The sequence below is a fragment of the Spermophilus citellus genome (assembly GCF_964194105.1).
Source record: "Spermophilus citellus genome assembly, chromosome: 19".
Lineage (NCBI taxonomy): Eukaryota > Metazoa > Chordata > Mammalia > Rodentia > Sciuridae > Spermophilus > Spermophilus citellus.
The window spans coordinates 21,100,920-21,120,283 of record NC_138201.1 but is presented as its reverse complement, the minus strand read 5'-3'; the positions used below and the strand labels follow the sequence as shown (position 1 = coordinate 21,120,283).

At 55.0% G+C, this 19,364-nt stretch overlaps 1 protein-coding gene across 1 annotated transcript; it reads right to left on the bottom strand.

Moving 5' to 3' along the window:
* Positions 1-8,818: 8,818 nt before the first annotated feature.
* Positions 8,819-19,072, bottom strand: RPN1 (ribophorin I). The gene is made up of 10 exons (XM_081276101.1): positions 18,746-19,072; positions 17,138-17,202; positions 16,570-16,876; positions 14,903-15,112; positions 13,441-13,633; positions 12,329-12,428; positions 11,016-11,154; positions 10,807-10,926; positions 10,210-10,455; positions 8,819-9,228 (listed from the first exon to the last, which is right to left on the bottom strand). The coding sequence occupies exons 1-10, from the start codon at positions 19,001-19,003 to the stop codon at positions 9,046-9,048; spliced, it is 1,821 nt and encodes a 606-aa protein (XP_081132227.1). The 5' UTR covers positions 19,004-19,072; the 3' UTR covers positions 8,819-9,045.
* Between the last annotated feature and the right edge of the window lie 292 nt (positions 19,073-19,364).

Sequence of the window (19,364 nt, the reverse complement as noted above, 5' to 3'; positions counted from 1 at the left end):
TAAACATTGGGCCTCACTCTATAGCTGACAAGAACCATTAAAATATATATGCATATTTCACATAGATATTCCCTATATATTTAAGCTGGGCATAGAGGTTTACAGCTGTAATCCTGGTAGCTCAGGAGGCTGAGGCAGGAGGATCGCGATTTGGAGGCCAGCCTCAGCTACTTAGCAAGACCCTGTCTCAAAATAAATTTTTTCCTTTTTTTTTTTTTTAATTTTCTTAAATGTCCAGGGTTGGGCATGCTGAAACTTTCATCTCAAGTTAAATAGCAGATGAAAAATGGAACTTTTTTTTAATGCTGGTAAATTTCAAAGTGAATCAGAAAGAATCCCATTTTGCAGGCGACTTTAGGCACTCTAGTGTAGGTGTGGAAAAAAATAACTATAAAGCTTTTTCTGTGTCGTCAAAACACATTAATATTGCTCACAAAACGGTGCTTCGTTTATTTTATTGAATTTAGAGGCAATCTTTAAAGATGAGTCATGTTTTCCAGGTGCAGTGGGGCACACGCCTGCCATCCCAGCAGCTCAGGAGGCTGAGGCAGGAGGATCGCAAAGTGGAGGCCAGCCTCGGCCACTTAGCAAGGCCCTGAGCCACTCAGCGAGACCCTGTCTCTCAATAAAATAGAAAAAGGGGCTGGGGATGGGGCTCAGGGGTGAAGCTCCTCTGGGTTCAATCCCTGGGACCAAAAAAAGAAGTTATAAATATATATAAAAGGAATGGGTAGAGGTTATTAGAAGTATTATTATTATTGCTGCAACAACAGAATGATAATTATTATTATCATATAGTAACATGAACATATATTATATGTTTATATATGATATTGTATGTAACATGTGTAATATTATGCATTGGCGTATTATATATCATATTGTATATTATACAATGTACCGAATGCATGATATCGAATAGACATCATATGTTAACGTATATTATACTTAAGATATAATACATGATAACATATTACATGTTGACACATATTATAGTAATATTCTATATCATATATTTTAATATAATATATAATTATATATTTAAATATATAATATAGTAATATTACATATTACTATGATATATAACATTATATATTTTAAATATATAATATAGTAATATTATATATAATAATAATATTATATATAATATTATATTATAGAGTAATGTTATATAATATTATATTATACGTTATATAATATACTAATATTATATATAATATAATTATATATATATATTATATATTATATATAATATTACTATATTCTATATTTAAAATGTATAATATGTGGGCTAGATCTGTGGCTCAGTGGTAGAGCGCTGGCCTATCAGGGTGAAGCCCTGGGTTCGATCCTCAGCGCTACATAAAAATAAATAAAGGTGTTGTGTTCATCTACAACTAAAAAAAAAAAAAACATTTTAAAAAATAGACAAGATAATGTTATGCGTGCTCATTATCATATATGTTAATATATTTACATCGATTACCATGCTTGTTATTTAATTACATACTACTATACGGCATCGATTAGATGAGATGCTACTATGTGCTATGAGGTCTCATCATTATAGACTGACAGAGGTGACAGGGAACCCTGGGTGATTCTATACCGTAACTAATTTAGGTGACCTGATGATAAAACCTTTGTCATATCACAATGTCCTCATTGTGGAGGGCCCCCTGTGGCGCTGGTGACCTTGAGCCAGGCCTTCCAAGGGCACAAAAGCGGGGCCGCCTTCCTGCCCTCTGGGTGCCTATGGCTCGTGGGGACATGGCCAGCCCATTGTACAGATGGGTGACTGAGGCTGCCCAGTTCTTCCTGGGTCCCAGGCCTGGGCACCCCTTGGCTCCCTGGCTGCGGCCCACCGTGGGCCCTGTGCCCGTCGGTGTTGGAGTCAGGGGGGGGAACGGTGGCATCAGAGGCAGAGGCCACCACCGGGCAGGGTGGCCGTTGCTGGCCCCGCCTGGCCCTGCCCACCCACAGGGCATGAGAGGCGTTTGTGAAATCCCCAGCTCGCGGTTGACCAGAACTCTGAAATCCCTGGCCGAGACCGGAATCCATGCAAAGTCTGTATCCTGATGTGGTCAAGGCGGTGGGTGGGTGAGGGCAGGTGGAGGCCCGAGGAGGCTGGGGCGGCCTCCAAGCCCTGCTGCACCCTCCCCTGCCCACGGGTTCCGGGAAAAGGGCCCATCTGACAGGACCCGGGGCCCTGATAAGGACCACCTGACCAGGAGGCCCCCCACCCCACCCCCAGGCTGAGAGATTAATGCACAAAATCCTCCCCGGCCTCCCCCGCCCGAGGCTGGGAAAGGAAGGACCGGAGGGAGAGGCCTCAGCCACAGATAGATAGGCACGGGACCGAGCCCAGCTCTGGCCACCTGGACAGGAAGAGGCCAAGGTTGTGGATGGAGGCCCCGCAAGCATCATGGAGGACAGTGGAACCCAGGGCTGGCTTTGGAGGCTCTGGGTCATCGGATGCAGGGACTCACGCCAACCCTCCTGGCCCAGCTGCTATTGGGAGAAAAACCAGAACCCCAAGGACGGCCTGGTGGGGGCTGGGTGTGTTGTCACTGTTGTTTACAGATTTAGGGGGTCCCTAAGTGGCACAGGAGCTCAGCTGTGGAGGCTGGCCTCCACCTTGCGATCCTCCGGCCTCAGCCTCCCGAGCCTCTGGGATGACAGGCCTGCGCCCCCCTGACTGCTGATTTTTCAATAGTGCAGATGAATTCTGTTTTGGACGATGATCATAACATTTTGTAAGGATCAGCAAATCCAACTCGCAGCTAGCAGGTGGCACTGCAGTCAGGGACGAGGACACTCACCAGATCCCATGCACCTTCAGCCCAGGTGTGTTGTGAGGGAATACAACCATCACAGAAACCATTTTCTGAGCATCGCCCAGCTCTAGGGTGACTGTGGGTGCCCTCCTAAGTCAGGCCCTGCCCCAAGCCTCAGGAGCCAGGCATGAACAGGAAATATAATGAAAACCTAATGAGCCGGGCTCAGTGGCACACACCTGTCATCCCATCAGCTTGGGAGGCTGAGGCAGGAGGATTGCAAGGTGGAGGCCAGCCTCAGCCACTTTGCCAGGCCCTGAGCCACTCGGCGAGACCCTGTCTCTAAATAAAATAGAAAAAGGGCTGGGGACGGGGCTCAGGGGTTCAGCACCCCTGGGTTCCATCCCTGGTACCCAGACAGGGTGACACAGAACAAGGACCTCAGCCTCTCCCTCCCCGGTCCTCGTAGACCTGGGCCTCAGCTACCACTCAGAGGGTTAGGGACTCAGTCCCTGGCATGCGAGGAGGGACACCAGCCTTTATTAAGTGCCTACTGTATGCTCTACATGGCCACAGCGTGTCTGCAGGTTCTGATGGTCAACTGGGCCCACAGCTTTGGTACCGCACAGGCTCAAGGATGGTGGCAATGACAGACCCCATTTGGGGACTGGTCACTGGGTTCCAGACCAAGCTGAGCTCCTTCCAGAAGTGGGCAGGGACTTCAGCTGTCTTTCTCTAGGCCTCGGTTTTCTTAATAGGAATCAGTGACATAAGGATGTCACACCGGCTTTTGGGAACAGCTCAGTAACAATTACTGACTCTTTTTTTTTTTTTGGTACCAGGGATTGAGTCCCAGGGGTGCTCAACCTCTGAGCCCCGTCCCCAGCCCTTTTTTCTATTTTATTTAGAGACAGGGTCTCGCTGAGCTGCTGAAGTCCTCGCTGAGTGGCTGAGGCTGGCCTCCAACTAGTGATCCTCTGGCCTCAGCCTCCCCAGCCTCTGGGATGCCCGGATGAAGTCATTTATGGACGTGAAGTGGGGGGTCTCCCGTCCACGATTTATTTCATCCTCAACAAGAGCCCTGTGGGATCACTCTGGGGGCGACCCCGTGTTGCAGAAGAGGACACTGGGACAGGCAGGGTCACCCACCACCACCACCAGGCTGAGGCCCAGGGCGCCTGCGCACTCAGGCTCGGGCTTCCCCTGCTGAGGAGGCGCAGATGTGCGAGGTTCGGGCGCCCTCTAGTGGCCATGTCCTGTAAGGCCCCTGCCAGCCTCTTCCCTGGGGGCCAGCGCCCAGGCACCCCATTTTTGCAAAGGGGACAACAGGTCTCTAAAAGGAAGCAGTCATTTTTATTCAGGGCCACGGGACACGGGCATGGAATAGCTGGAAGTACAGCCAGATTGGGTGCAAAAAATTCACCACGAATCCTCCAGGGCTGTTGACATATGTCCCAGAGGTTCTGGTTTCTTCAAACCCCAGGTTTTCTACTCCAGCTGGGCCATCTGTACCTCTGTCTGTCTTAGGGGACTCTGTAAGGGATGAGCATGCGCCCCGAGGCTCACGTGCTGGAAGCAGGGCCCCCAGGATGGTGGAATTGAGGTGGTGGGCCTTTAAGAGGCGGGGCCTAAGGGGAGGTGGTTAGGTCATGGGGTCCTCCCTCAGGAAGGGTCAGAGCTGATCTGGTGGAAGGGAAGTGATCTTTCCAGGCCAGGTTTTGGGGTCTTTTGTTTTGTTTTGTTTGGGGTTTGGGCTTTGGTTCTGGGAATTGAACCCAGGGGCGCTTACCACTGAGCCCCCCCATCCCCAGCCCCTTTTTATTAATTTTTTTTTTTAATTTTGTGATAGGGTCTTGCTAAGTCGCCCAGGGTCTCCCTGTGACACCAGATGGCTATCCAACAGCCCATCCCATCTGCACTCTGTCCCTTCCCTTTGTGCTTCTGACACAGCCCCGGGGGGGGGGGGCCCTCACCAGGATGCCAGTGGCATGTCCTTTAGACTCATCCAGCTACATAAACCTTTTTACTTTATAAAGCTTCCGACCTCAGTCATTTTGTTATAGCAACAGAGAAAAGAGAGCGACAGGGCCGGCCTGCTGGGTTGGTTCTCTGCTAGGCCACAGATGGGCAGGGTCCCTACCATCAGACACCTTTAAACACAAAGACACACAGAGACACAGCCCAAAATGGCTCTCCCTTTCCCTGTCCTGGGTGGGCACAGACACACGCTGTAGCTCAGGCCTCAGTCTACAGATTGCTTCTTTTTTAGCCCAGTCCAATTCAAAGTGTCCCTAGCCAGGCATGATGGCACACGCCTGTCACCCCAATGGCTCAGGAGGCTGAGGCAGGAGGATCGCAAAGCGGAGGCCAGCCTCAGAAACTCAGCGAGGCCCTAAGCAACTCAGCGAGACTCTGTCTCTAAATAAAATATTTAAAAAGGGCTGAGGATGGGGCTTAGGGGGTGAAGCACCCCTGGGTTCCATCCCTGATACCCTCCCCCCAAAAGAAGGACACCTGGGCTCCCTGCAGTGCTGGTGGGTGGAGGTCGGGCCTCCCCTGGAACCCACTGCACACTCAGCCCCTGTCTTCTCCACCCCAGGCCTCTGCAAGGTTCACCAGCTCCAGGTCCCCAGCCTGGTGGCAGAAGGAGGGCAAGCGGGGGGGGGGGGGGGAGACCTCTCTCCTTCAGCTATGGCTGCTTCTAGAACTCTGTCTGCGTTGGTGGCCCCAGAGGTCCCGGCCTCCAGGGGGAGGTCCAGGCCTCCAGGGGGAGGTCCAGAGGGGCCGCAGCTGGAACTAAGACTTTGGAAACAGCCCTCTCCAGGGCTGTCTTCAGTGAATAAGTCAGAAACCCAGAGCCTGGGTGTGTGGGTGTGGCCATGCCCTGGTGCACAGGTTGTGGACTGCGTCCTGGGGAGTCCTGGGGCCGCCAGGAGCCGGGTCTGGGCAGAGGAAGCCGGAAACTGAATGAGTGGGTCCTGGAGGGACGGCAAGGCCACGAAATGGGACTTTTGCAGCCACCAGGCCTGGGGTGGGGAAGAGGCCAAGAAACAAGAAAGCTGTCAGGCCCTCTCCATGCATCACATCGCCCCATTTTCTATCAATTTAAATTTAAAATTATTTTAGTGTCTTGTCTTTTCTAAATGTCACACCAGACTTTTTCTGGGCACCAGGGATTGAACCCAGGGGCGCTTAACCGCTGAGCCCCGTCCCCAGCCCTTTTTGTATTTTATTTAGAGACAGGGTCTCGCTCAGTGGCTGAGGCTGGCCTCCACCTTGCAATCCTCCTGCCTCAGCCTCCCGAGGTGCTGGGATGACAGGCGTGGGCCACCGTCCCTGGCTGAAGTCCTGTTTACAAGCCACCCAGTCTTTGGGGATGGGTTGTTAAACAGCCACCCTCTCGCAAACCTGCCCAGGGAGGGGACAGAGGCCCCCTAGATCTCAGGCCACCCCGTCCCCAGGAACCAGGCCCATCTCCAAAATGGCGCCGGGCCTGGTCCAAGGCAGAGGCTCCTGCAGAGGCCATGAGCCCTGGGGGGACACCCGGGGGCGTTTCCTGTCTAAGCCTGTGGCCCCCCAACCGCTGGCAGGGCGGGTTTCCGGCGGGGGCTGCGGCCAGGCCTGCGCTATCAGCTCGGCACCAGACGCCCCGGTCAGGATACTTGTGGTGAAACTGTGAGAGCCCAGTGATCCTCCTCATGTCAGCCTCCAAGACAAATGTAAGTGGGAACATGTCACCCGGCCCTTCTGGGGCTCTTTGAGCCACAGGCCAGGGCTGCAGGCAGATGCCCAGGACTGAGCCCTGTCACCCAACCACCTATGGCTACAGGGACATCCACTGAGTAGGCCACTGGGGTCCTTCCCACATCTTGGAGGCCAGGGCTTAGGGATGGAGGCTACCCTGGGGATCTGAGCCGAGGTGGGGGAGAGGGGACCAGGTCACCCCTCTTCACTCAGGGTGAAGGCCACGGGAGAGGGGACGCTGGGTCCAAAAACCAAACGGGAGCGGGGGGGGGGTAGGGGTGCATGCCTGTCATCCCAGCAGCTTTGGAGGCTGAGGCAGGAGGATCGCAAGGTGGAGGCCAGCCTCAGCCAAAGTGAGGCCCTGAGCAACTCAGGGAGACCCTGTGTCTCAATAAAATAGAAAAAAGGGCTGGGGACGGGGCTCAGGGGTGAAGCACCCCTGGGTTCAATTCCAGGTAAAGAAAGAAAAGGGGGGAGGTGTTGGGATCAAGGGCGTGTCACCCTGCCTAGAGGGATGCTGCCTCTTCAGGGATTTACAAGGGGAAACTGAGGCCATGTTTACAACTGGGGAAATCAAGTGCCCAGAAAAGTTGGGGTGCACACACCCTGACCCTAAGTGGCAGAGCGCTCAGGATGCAGGAGGCAGGGCTGGGGAGGGGTGCAGGGGACCCCACTTGTGACGCCCCCCCAGGATGCTGGGGGGCACCCACTTTGACTAGCCTTGTGGCCTCCCTGTGGCCTCCACAAGGCAAATCTGAGAACCCAAGGTCCTATGACTCTTTGGCACCTTGCACACGGGCTCCCCGCGACCCCAGACCCAGTTTTAGTTCGGGTCGGGGCGGCCATTCCCACGCCTGCACCTCTAGGTGGCGCTACAGCCAGGGAATTGGCTTGGAGAGAAGCTGGGACTGGCTTCACCATCAGCGTGGCTGCACGCATGCGCGACTTTTCTAGCCCGTGTGCGCCTGCGCGTTGAGCCTTACTGCTGGGCGCCACCTAATGGCGTGCGGATGATTTGCAAAGAGACTCCAGAGCGCAGGCGCAGCTCGCACCGGGGGCCTGTGAGCCTCCCGTCGGTCCAGCAGAGGGCGCTCGCCAGCCACCTCCGGGCAGAGCAATGGTGACTGTCAACCGAGGAAGCAGGGACACCGTTTTGCACTAGGGATTAAATCCGGGGACACTCGACCCCTGAGCCCCGTCCCCAGCCCTATTTTGTATCTTATTTAGAGACAGGGTCTCCCTGAGTTCCTTAGGGCCTCACTTTGGCTGAGGCCGGCTTTGAACTTGAGATCCTCCTGCCTCAGCCTCCGGAGAGGCTGGGAACACACACATGTGCTACCACACCCGTCCCCCAAACTTTTTTTTTTTGGAGGGGGAGGGGTGTATATGAGAAAGAGAGATGGTCTTGCTCAATTGCCGAGGCTGGCCTCCAACTTGTGATCCTCCGGCCCCAGCCTCCCCACCCACCCAAAGCGTTGGTTCTGAGTTTACTGATCACAGATTCCACAGTTACCTGAAGGATAAGCAGGAAGTGGGTGGGATTAACCCCAGGTAGAGAGAACACGACAGTCACTTGGCACTGTCAGTCTCTCTGCCCGAGGTCCTCAGCTCCATCCATCCTTGCCCAAAATACCAGCTTTTGCCTGGATGGTCACAACGGGCTCTGGGTCTCTGTCCCACCAACCTTGGGGCTTCAGTGTCGTCAGCCAGAATAGAACCCTAAGCGTGTGTCCCCCAGGCCTGGTCCTCCTGATTCTAAGAGGAAGCTCTGGGGCACTCTGGGCTCCTCTGCTGCCCTCTACCTCATCTTGTGGATTCCCTCAGGTCTGAAAGCCCCAACCTGCCCCAGGGCCTTTGCACCTGCCTGGAGCCCACTATCCTTCCACCTGCATCTCCTATGGGGGTCATCGCTCCGTTAGGGAAACCTTCCCTCCCGACCCAGATGAAGTCTAGTACTTCTTGGACACCTTCCTCACAGGACAGTCACTTTGTGACTGACAACTGTCTCTACGAACCATCCCTGGCTGGGTGCAGTGGTACAGGCCTATAATCCCAGCGACTCTGGAGGCTGAGGCAGGAGGATCCCAAGGTGGAGGCCAGCCTCAGCAATTTGGTGTGTCACTAAGCAACTCAGTGAGACCCTGTCATAAATAAAAATACAAAAAGGGCTGGGGACGGGGCTGGGTGGCAGAGCACTTGCCTGCCACGCGAGGCCCTCACACCCGGGTGCTGGTGGCTGCGAACCCACCCAGCACCAGAACACCACGCCCAACCACCACTGAGAAGGCCTTTTGTTCAAAACACAAACATGTCCGGGGTTTAATAAGATTCTTTTGAAAGTTTAAAAAAAAAGAAAAAGGAGTAATTTCGGGACAGGGACAGGGGACAGCTTCTTGCAGTGCCTGAGGCAGAGCCGGCTTCTCTTCCCTGAAGACCTTTAGCAAATGACAGTTGGCGGCCTCTTCGAGGCCGGTCCTCAGCCTCCCTCCCCAGCCTCCACCCGCCAGGGCTGGGGGCAGCAGGGCTACAGGGCGTCCAGGATGTGGTCGATCTTGGTGACCAGCTCCTGACGCTTCCCTGAGATGAGCTTCTCGTTCTCGATGTAGGTGTCCTTCTTGAGTTTGCCGGCCACCAGCCGCTCGGCCTCCACGGCCGACTTGAGCACCAGCTCCTTCACCTGGGCGTCCAGCTTCTGCATCTCGCTCACCTGGGTGGGGGGGACAGCAGGGCAGGGTCACCCACCAGCTGGTGAGTGCAGCCACTCCCCCCAGGCGGGCCTGCATGTGCAAAGGCCCTGGGGCAGGCTGGGGCTTTCAGACCTGAACAGAGGGGCAGGCTGGGGAGGACGGCGGGCCTCCTTCACCTCCTCACAAAGCCCAGCAAGCACCAGGCGCCGTGGCCACGCCTGTCATCCCAGCAGCCCGGGAGGCCGAGGCAGGAGGATCCCGAGTTGGAGGCCAGCCTCAGCCACTCAGTGAGACCCCGTCTCTAAAAACAATATGCCCCTCGGGGTCCCTGACCACCCAGAACTCTCCCGGGAATCCCAGTCCTGGGATCAGCGTCCTCATGCGCCTGGGACTCTCAGAAACATGAGATCCCATGTTTATCACGTGTCACCCTCACGAGGACACCGCACCTGGCCCTGGGGCCCCCTGACACTGCTGAGTGTCAGCCGAGTGACTCCGCTTTCGACACTTGGCAGGCGATGTCCCCCCAGCCCTTGGTGGTGTCCAGCTGAACTCCTGGACCTCGCTGGGCAAGCAGCAGGGAGGAGGGACACCGAGTGGCCTTCCTCTGTGTGCCAGGGGACCTGCCAGAAGCTTCCACGGGGCTTCACCCTGGGTCCTCAGATGAGGCTTGCTGTGCATTTTGGTTCCTGGGGACGGAACTAGGGACCAGTTCCCCACAGAGCCCCATCCCCAGCCCTTTCTGTATTTAGAGACAGGGTCTCACTAAGTTGTGGAGGCCGGTCTCCAACTTGGGATCCTCCTACCTCGGCCTCCCAAGCGGCTGGGAGTGCCCTGAGCCTGGCTCACCTCTGGGTTCTCGGCCACAAGCACAGACAGCGCTAGAGAGGCCGCAGAGCGCCTCCCAGGCCCGCTCGCCACCCAGACCCGGCTTCCCACAGTCCCCAGCTGCTGCGCCATCACCCCAGATGGACGGTGGAAGGATCCCGAGGGACACTCACTCGGTCGCAGAGGTCGGAGCCCTCGGTCTTCAGGCGGGACTGCAGCAGGGCGATCTCGCTGCTCAGGGCCTTGTGCTCCGTCTCTAGGCCCTTCTTGCCGCTGTTGAGCGTGGACACGTCGCGCGACTGCTTGTACCTGTTGATGGTCTCGTCGAAGTGGCGGTAGAGGCCCAGCCTCTTGTTCACCAGGCTCAGGACCTGCTCCGTGATGCAGGCCACCTTCATCCTGGCCTCCGCAGCCGGGTCCTGCAGCAGGGGACAGGGGCTCCTGACCACCCGGACCCGAGCTCCCAGGGATGCCCACGGCCCCCGCCATTCAGGACAGAGTTGCGCACAGGACACGGACAGGGACGGGCCGGGGCTGAGTGGCAGAGCGCTGGCCTGGCTCGGGGGAGGCCCTGGGTTCCGATCTTAGCATCATGTGACAATAAATAAAAATCAAGGCCTTCAAGTCAAATCTATGACGGTAAAAGAATCTTGTTAAACACACTCAGCCGGGCCTGGTGGCCATGCCTGTGAGCCCAGCTCCTTGGGAGGCTGAGGCAGGAGGATCCCAACTTGGAGGCCAGCCTCAGCCACCAAGGAGCGGCTGGGTACCTTGGTGATGGAGAAGTCGAGGCGCACGTAGATGATGACGGTGAAGAAGAGGACGTAGAAGGCGGCCACCACCAGCAGGGGCTCCTGCAGCATCAGCACCTTGTTGAAGGTGTAGTGCACCTGGGGGGACAGGGCGCAGGGACATGGCTCAGGGCTGCGGCCAGGGGGCCCAGATGCAGGCCCGCCTGGGGGGCAGCGGCCGCACTCACCACGAGGTCCTGGATGTGCTGTTCCACCAGGTTCTTCTTGTGGGCGACGATCACGGGGCGGCCGAAGGTGTCCAGGTAGGTGTAGTGCAGCTCATCCGGGGCCCGGCTGATCTCGTAGGGACTGTCCACCTGGATGTTCCTGGGGGCAGATGGGGACACGACAGAGCCTCACACCAATGGCCCTGAGAGGGCAGGTGGCCGAGAAGTTCAAGGCCAAGGGAGCACTCAAGATCTCTGCATGGAGCCGGGGCGGTGGCCCATGCCAGGATCCCAGCGACTCAGGAGGCTGAGGCAAGAGGATGGCGAGTTGGAGGCCAGCCTCACCAACTCAGTGAGAATCTGTCTCTAAATAAAATCTAAAAAGGGCTGGGGACGGGGCTCAGGGGTGAAGCACCCCTGGGACCAAAGAGAAAGGAAATCACTACCTGTGCCCTCCCGCCCCCTGCCCGCCTTGGGACCGCTGGAAACACCCGCCACTCGGAGATGGCTGATCTGTCACCAGAAGCCTAGTCTGAGGCCACACTCATGCTGGGCCAGCAGAGGACCCTCAAGGGCTCCTGGTACCAGCCCCACCAGGTCACGCGCTCCAGCTCACAGCACATCCACCCACGAGAGCCACTCAGGGACCTGGGGGGCTACTACAGGAACCATGGCGTCTTCTTTTATTTCTTAAAATTCTCCGCAGTTGTACTTGTTTATTTTCACGGGGGGCTGAGGACGGAGCCCAGGGCCTCACCCGTGCCAGGCCAGTGCTCTGCCACCGAGCCCCGTCCCCAGCCCTTTTTATCTTTCATTTAGAGACAGGGTCTTGCTGAGTGGCTGAGGCTGGCCTCCAAATCATGATCCTCCGGCCTCAGCCTCCCAAGTTGCTGGGAGGACAGACGTGGGCCCTGGTGCCCGGCTCTCAGTTCTTGACCCTGGGTTCCCATGCCAGCTGGGTGCCAGGTGACAGTTCTAAGTGGCTGTTTCTTCCTTCGCTATGGTCCTATTCGTCTTGAAGAAACTCCCTCACAGTCAATCCTTCTGATGGTCAGACCTATATGAAGGACGTGCCGAGCTTGTTCGGGATCCCTGCTCCCCGTCAGGGCTGCGGGTGCCCGCTGAGCCCCGGCTGTCTCTCTATTCGTGTCTGTCCCCTCCAGACGCCCTCGCTGCCCGCTCGGGACCTGAACAGAGCGCCCGGCAGGACGTGGCATGCGCGTCACTCAGTCAAAGCTGTTTGATGAGCACCTACTGTGCCCCAGACACGGCCCATGGTTTAGGCACCAGGGGGAGCCGGAAGGAGGCGGGTGTCAGGGGGACAGGGCACTCACTTGGCGCCCTCGGGAAGGATGATCTTCACCGTGAGGGAGTCGATCACCTGCTCGTCAAACACGTGGTCCACGAACCTCATCTTGAGAGCGTACTGGTCGCCTGGGGGACAGAGCCAGCACAGCAGGGCCTGAGCCACAAGAGGGGACAGTGGGGGGCCAGCAGGGGGTGTGGCCGCCCTCCTGCTCCACAGAAGGCAGAGAAGACTGTGTCAAGGTGCGGTGATGCGGAGACACAGGGGGTGAATGAACCCGATACTGAAGCAGGGGTCTGAGACGTGGCCAAGGCCACCCCAAACCAAGCCTCCTGCTGCAAGGAGCAACAGAAAAGGTCCAGGGTGCCACCATCCTGAGAGAAGTTACATGAGGAACACGTTAGCCAGGAGTGGGGGTGCATGTCTGTCATCCCAGTGGCTTGGGAGGCTGAGGCAGGAGGATCGCAAGGTGGAGGCCAGCCTCAGCCACTTAGCAAGGCCCTGAGCAACTCAGCGAGACCCTGTCTCTAAATAAAATGGAAAAAGGGCTGGGGACGGGGCTCAGTGGCAGAGCACTGGCCTAGCATGTGTGAGGCACTGGGTTCGAGTCTCAGCACAATGTATAAATAGATAAAATAAAGGTCCTGTGTCCATCTACATCTAAAAAATAAACAAATAAATAAAAATGTAGAGACACTACAGATCCACACACTAAGTAAGACACTAGAATCTTTCTAGAAGGGCAAAACTTCAAGGCTACGACCTGGGAAGTGAGAAGGGAGGGTCACGGTGCTGGGGACGGTGTGCATACACAGCCAATCCCATCGGTATGCACACCTAGAATGCACCAACGAAAACTGTGGAGAGAAAAAAGAGCTCGACCGAGAGATCTACACTCGGTGATAAAAACAGGAAGAAAAATCAAGAAAGTGATTACCAGCCAGGCACGGTGGTACATGCCTGTAATAACCGCAGTGACTCAAGGAGGCTGAGGCAGGAGGATTGCAAGGTGGAGGCCAGCCTGAGCAAATTAGTGAGGCCCTGAGCCACTCAGCGAGACCCTGTCTCTAAATGAAATAGAAAAAGGGGCTGGGGACGGGGCTCAGGGGTGAAGCACCAATCCCCAACATGAACACTGACCCAAGTTATAGAGGTACTCGTAGCTCGGGAGGTTGTAGCCGACGATGTAATGGGTCTTCCATCCTCCGAAGAGGGGGAAGCGAGGCCGGATCTCCATCTCCACAGAGTCGTCCAAGATGAGGAGGTGGCTGGTGGACACGTTGCCGATCTCATCCCGGTAGTACACGTCCTGGGCGGCAGCGGGGAGGATGGTCTGCAAGGGAGGAGACAGCCCTGCTCAACACTCCAGAGGAGTGCTCTGAACCTCAGGATCGTCTTCGGGACCAAGACCTTCACTAGTACTTAGTTCCACAGCCCCAAGGAGTCTGACTTCACTCCCAAAGCTTCGAAATTTCTAGAAATTGCTTCTACTTCTCAATCTACAATGCTAAATAAACAAATTCTTCTAAGACAGGAAATAAAGCAGATTTGGAGGTGGGTACGGTGGCCCACACCTGTCATCCCAGGGACTCGGGAGGCTGAGGCAGGAGGATCGCAAGGTGGAGGCCAGCCTCAGCCACTTAGCAAGGTCCTCAGCAACCTGGCAAGACTCTGTCTCTAAATAAAATAGAAAAAGGACCAGAGAAGTGGCTCAGTGGGTAAGCACCTCTGGGGTTCAATACCTAGTAGCAAAAAAAAATTAATAATAATTCATAATAATAATCTTACTATAGTTATTTTCCAAAGAGAGAAATTAGACATAAAAGAAATGACCACGAATTACTAGGTGTAAGGTCTTAGAAGGGATTTCTTCTTCTAATATTCTTATTTTATGATGCAAATCTGCAAGTATATTTTAATCATGGGGGAGGGGGAATGTCACACCTTTGTTCTCAGGGTGGGTCCCTGTACAATATTTAAGTTTATAGAAATGTTTTTCAGGGGCTGGGGGTTGTGGCTCTGCGGTAGAGCGCTCGCCTAGCTCCTGCGAGGCCCTGGGTTCGATCCTCAGCACCACATTAAAAATAAGTAAATAAAGATATTGTGTCCAACTAAGAAATAAATAGTAAAAAATAATAATAATAAAAGTATTGTGCCCACAGACAACTAAAACATAAATATATGTGTACATATACACACACACACGTATATTTTGAGAAATAGAAAAAAGAGACACGTAGAACTGTCAGCACAATACTGTCCTTAGAAAACATGGTCATTTGTACAAATGGCTTCTAACACTGTCACTCAGCTACTTGAGCATCAGTCAGTTTCTCTCTCTTTTTATTTTTTGGTACTGGGGATGGAGCCCAGGGGTGCTTCACCACAAAGCCCCGTCCCCAGCCCTTTCCATTTTTAGACAGATCTAAGTGGCTGAGGCTGGCCTCCACCTTGCGATCCTCCTGCCTCAGCCTCCCCAGCCGCTGGGATGACAGGCGTGTGGCACTGTGCCCCCAATTTCGGTGTCTTAGTTTCCAAAAGCCACACGAAGGCGGAGACAATGACGTCAGCCTCTCCCGGCATCCCAGGGGGCCCTCCATACCTTAAAGGAGCGGATGGAGGATATGCCGCTGTCGGGCTGCCTCTGGTAGTCGTAGCGGGAGAAGGGCCCCTTCAGCACGGCGCCCGTGTGTTTCAGGTCCACATTCTCCTCCACGGCAATGTTCCCCCAGTGGGAGACCTCGATGACCCGGGTCATGCTGGTGATGGTCAGGAACGGGTTGTTGTTCTCGTAGTGGACTTTGAAGGGATCCTGGGCAGGAAAGGAACCAGCGGTCAAAGCTCTGGCAGCACCAACACCCAAACAGCACAGATGACTGGGGACCTTCTGGAACACTCTACCACTGAGCACTGTGGCCCTGCCCCTTGAAGACAGGGTCTCGCTAAGTTGCTGAGGGTCTCACTAAATTCCCGAGGCTGGCCTCCAACTTGAGATCCTCCTGCCTCGGCCTCCCAAAATGCTGGGATGACAGGCGCGCACCACAGCATTTAGTGAATTGTGACGTAGGTAATGGATGCGACATTTTAAAATGTTTACTGGGACTTCTTGTTAGAAATAGATGTTCACAATATTGTTACTAATTGGAAAAATGATACCTTAAATCACTTAAGTTCCAATGTAAATATCGTTTGACTTTTTTTTTTTTTTAATTTTGGTCCCAGGGATTGAACCCAGGAGTGCTTAACCCCTGAGCCCCGTCCCCAGCCCTTTTTAGATTTTATTGAGAGACAGGGTCTTGCTGAGTGGCTCAGGGCCTCACTAAGTTGCTGAGGCTGGCCTCCACCTTTCGATCCTCCTGCCTCAGCCTCCGGGGCCCCTGGGACACAATCATGTGCCACCACATGCAACCAAAGGAACTGTTAATATTTAAACCATCCTCGCTTTTGTAGAAATGATGTGGAGGTAAAATGACCTGCAATCACTCCAAATGATACCGCAGATGACCCCCGACGTGTGCTCTAAGATATTCCAGCAAAGAAGTCTTTCCGCACATTTAAAATTTTTCAAAATAACAAGAGCTACTTCAGCCTGACCTGCTTCCTCTTGTCGGAGTCCCAGCCCCAAGGCCTCAGCCACCCCACGAAATTCCCTGTGGCCTCTGTTCCTCCAGTCCTCCTACCCAGAATGCCTCGCTTCCTCGGCCAGCCCCCATTTCCACTCTCCAATGCCACCCCCAGCCTCCATCCACGCCATCAAAAGGAGACACGGACTCTGGCAGGTCACTTCACAGGAAGTTAAAAACTCTGGGGAAGGTCTAAACAGTCATTTCAAATTTCCACCCACCCCCTACGAACAGTCCCTGTGGGAGGGGTCTGCTTCACTGAGCCTTGGGTTCCTGGGGCTGGGCTCAGTGTAGAGGCACTGGGTTCGAGTCTCAGCACCGCATATAAATAAATGATTAATAAACTTCCATCAACAAGTAAAAAAAAAATTTTAAAAAGCACAAATTAAGAGCTGGGAATGGTGGTGCACTCCTGGCGTCCGAACAGCTCTGGAGGCTGAGGCAGGAGGATCTCAAGGTGGAGGCCAGCCTCATAAACTTAGCGAGGCCCTGAGCAACTCAGCGAGACCCTGTCTCTAAAGGAGGCCTGAGGAGGCCCCAGCTCCCAAATCTAACCTTCCCACATCCACACGGGGGCCTCCTCCTGGGGGACACCTCCCCTCCGAGCCTCAGTCTGAGGCGGGCAGGGCAGGGCTGGGCGACCCACCTGACTGTAGGCAGGAATGTTCTGGAAAGGCCCATAGTCCAGAATGTCCTCCGAGCGCGTGGGGTTGCCCAGCTTGGTGTAGCTCTCCACGTTGCGCGAGGCCAGCTTGACGCGCATGGTCTGGGTCTTGGTGGGGTAGGGGGAGTAGAAATAATGGTTGCCCTCGAACACCACCAGCTGCTTCTCCGACTGGGTGATCTGCGTCGGGTAGGGCTGAAGCACGTGGGTGTACACAGTCTCCACCACGAGGGAGAGCTTGGCCCCAGGGTCAAGGGCGATGGGGAGCTTGACCAGGAAGAATCTCCCGCTGGAAGAAAAAAGAAGCCAAAAGATGAAGGTCACCTGGCAGGTGGCCATGCCCAGCAGCTCAGGAGGCTGAGGTAGGAGGATCGCAAGGTGGAGGCCAGCCTCCGCAAAAGTGCAAAAGCCCTCAGCAACTCAGGGAGACCCTGTCTCTAAAGAAAATAGAAAAAGGGGCTGGGGATGAAGCTCAGGGGCTGAGCACCCCTAGGTTCCATCCCCACGAACCTCCCCAAAAAGAAACGGACCTCAAACATTGCGAGCTTACCTTTTGCCCTTAATTTTGGTTTCCCGGACTTCTAGATTGTTCTCTTCCTCCTCTTCTCCCTTTACCTACAACAGAAAAAAAAGGTCATTCTTTCCTGTCTCTTGGTTTTTCAAATTTCAGGCGACAACTAACCAACGACCCCAGAACGTTCATCATGACGGATTCAAACTTTTGAAAGGTTGAAGTTTCGTGTCAGGAGAGGGTTTTTTGGGCTGAGCTGGGGATGGAGCCTGGTGCCTCCCACACCAGCAAGTGTCCTCCCACTGAGCTGCACCCCCAGCCCTTTCTATATTTTATTTACAGACAGGGTCTCGCTGAGTGGCTTAGGGCCTCACTAAGTGGCTGAGGCTGGCCTCCACCTTGCGATCCTCCTGCCTCAGCCTCCCAAGCTGTTGGGATGACAGGTGGGCACCACTGTGTCTAGCAACTACAGGTCTCATATCCCCAAACGGGCCTATCTCACAGCCACCAAGGCAGTCAAAGGTAACCACAGAGGGCCACCAAACTGCATGAACTCTCTGCAGCATTTAAATTTTATTTTTTTTAGTTGTTGATAGACCTTTTTTTTTTTTTAATTTGCTTATTTATATGTGGTGCAAGGAATCGAACCCCGACTGATGAGGGCAAGTGCGCTACCACTGAGCCACAACTCCAGCCCTAACCTGCAGCTTTTTATATACAAATTATATTTTAAACAAAGATTGGGGGCTGGGGGGGCTGGGGTTGGGGCTCAGTATGTTTGAGGCCCTGGGTTGGACCCTGAGCACTACATAAAAAATAGATAAATAAAATAAAGATGTTGTGTCCAACTACAGCTAAAAAAAAATAAATATTTAAAAAAAAAGAAGGCAACCATTAACTTAAAAAAAAAACACATAAATAAAGCTTGCGAGAATACATTTTAAAAGCCAGACATGAATTAAGTAAGCCACCCAGCCTGTCATCACTCTCCAAATGGATGACAGGAGGGCGGGTCTCCCGCTGTGATCTATTGATACTGTGACATCATGAAACCCTGGTTGGCTTTCATTAAAAAGAACGTTTTCTTTTTTTGAATTAAAAAAAAAATGAATAAAAGAATGAGGTTGGACGTTCGAGTCCTTTCACTTGAAGTTTGGAGCCATCTTTGCAGGAGAAACCTCTGAGGCACACTGCGCTGCGGAGACGCACCTGGAGTCCCAGCCAGGTGGGAGGCCGAGACGGGAGGATCGCAAGGTAGAGGCCAGCCTCGACAACTCACGGAAAATCCTGGGCCATGGCACAGAACCCCCCGGGCGCGGGGCTCGCAAGGGGGTGCGATCCCTTGGGTCCCAGGCCCCTGCCATCTCTCCGCTTGTCGCGCCCGAGGACCGGGGAGTACCCAGGCTGGACCCGAAGGGGAGGCTGCGTGGGGTCCACTCGGGCCGCCGCCTCCAGGCCCCCGGTCAGCCTGTGGGGACTCCCAGGTTTACGGTCGTCGCCCTGCGGCGGGGAGGCCACGCGCCGGGCCCCGAGGTCACCCGAGGAGCCGCCCAGGAGGCGCGTGATGACGTGGCCCCGGCGGCGGGGACCCGGGGACCCCGGGGGGGGGGGGACCCCGACGGGCGGGAGCGGCGCGTCCGCTCTCACCTGCACGCCCAGGTGCGCCAGCCGGGCCTCCAGTTCCGGCTCCAGGGCCAGGACGAAAGAGGTGACCCGCGACGAGGAGCCGCCCGCGTGCGCCAGGACCAGCTCGGCCGTCACCTTGGCCAGGTGGCTGCTCAGGTCCACCGTGCGCAGCACTTCCTCGTTCACCAGCGGCTGGGCCTCCGGGGAGGCGCCGCCCGGAGCTGGGGCCCAGGCCCCGAGACACAGGAGCAGAAGCAGGGAGGTGGCGGGCGCCTCCATGACCCGGACGGAGCTGAGCGCCAGGCCACCGCCACCGCGCCCCGCCTCCAGGAGCCTCCCGCCACTACGCAGCTGCTGATTGGGTCCCGGCGGGCGCCACAAGATGGCGGCGCCCGGCTGGGAAGGACCCCGTCTCCCGGGTAACCGGGGCGGAGCCCAGCTGGAAAGGCCCCCCGTCTCCACGGCAACCGGGCTGTCCTGAGGGCGCCTGACTGCAAACCTCCCCGTCTCCAGGGTAACCGGGCTGCCCCCCCCAGGCGCCTGACTGGAAACCTCAGAATTCTGTCTGTGCTTCTTCTCGCACTGCTTTGTTCCTGGTCATCCCTTCACTTTATACCTGCAACGACAGCCCTTGCTTAAC

What these genes read in the sequence shown, in the direction of transcription:
- RPN1 (XM_081276101.1), bottom strand. Translation starts at nt 19,003, where the DNA reads ATGGAGGCGCCCGCCACCTCCCTGCTTCTGCTCCTGTGTCTCGGGGCC. An exon ending in ACATTCCTGCCTACAGTCAG is followed by an intron (nt 15,113 to 16,569) that starts GTGGGTCGCCCA and finishes TTTCCTGCCCAG; the next exon opens with GATCCCTTCAAAGTCCACTA. An exon ending in CCTCCATCCGCTCCTTTAAG is followed by an intron (nt 13,634 to 14,902) that starts GTATGGAGGGCC and finishes CCTCCCTTGCAG; the next exon opens with ACCATCCTCCCCGCTGCCGC.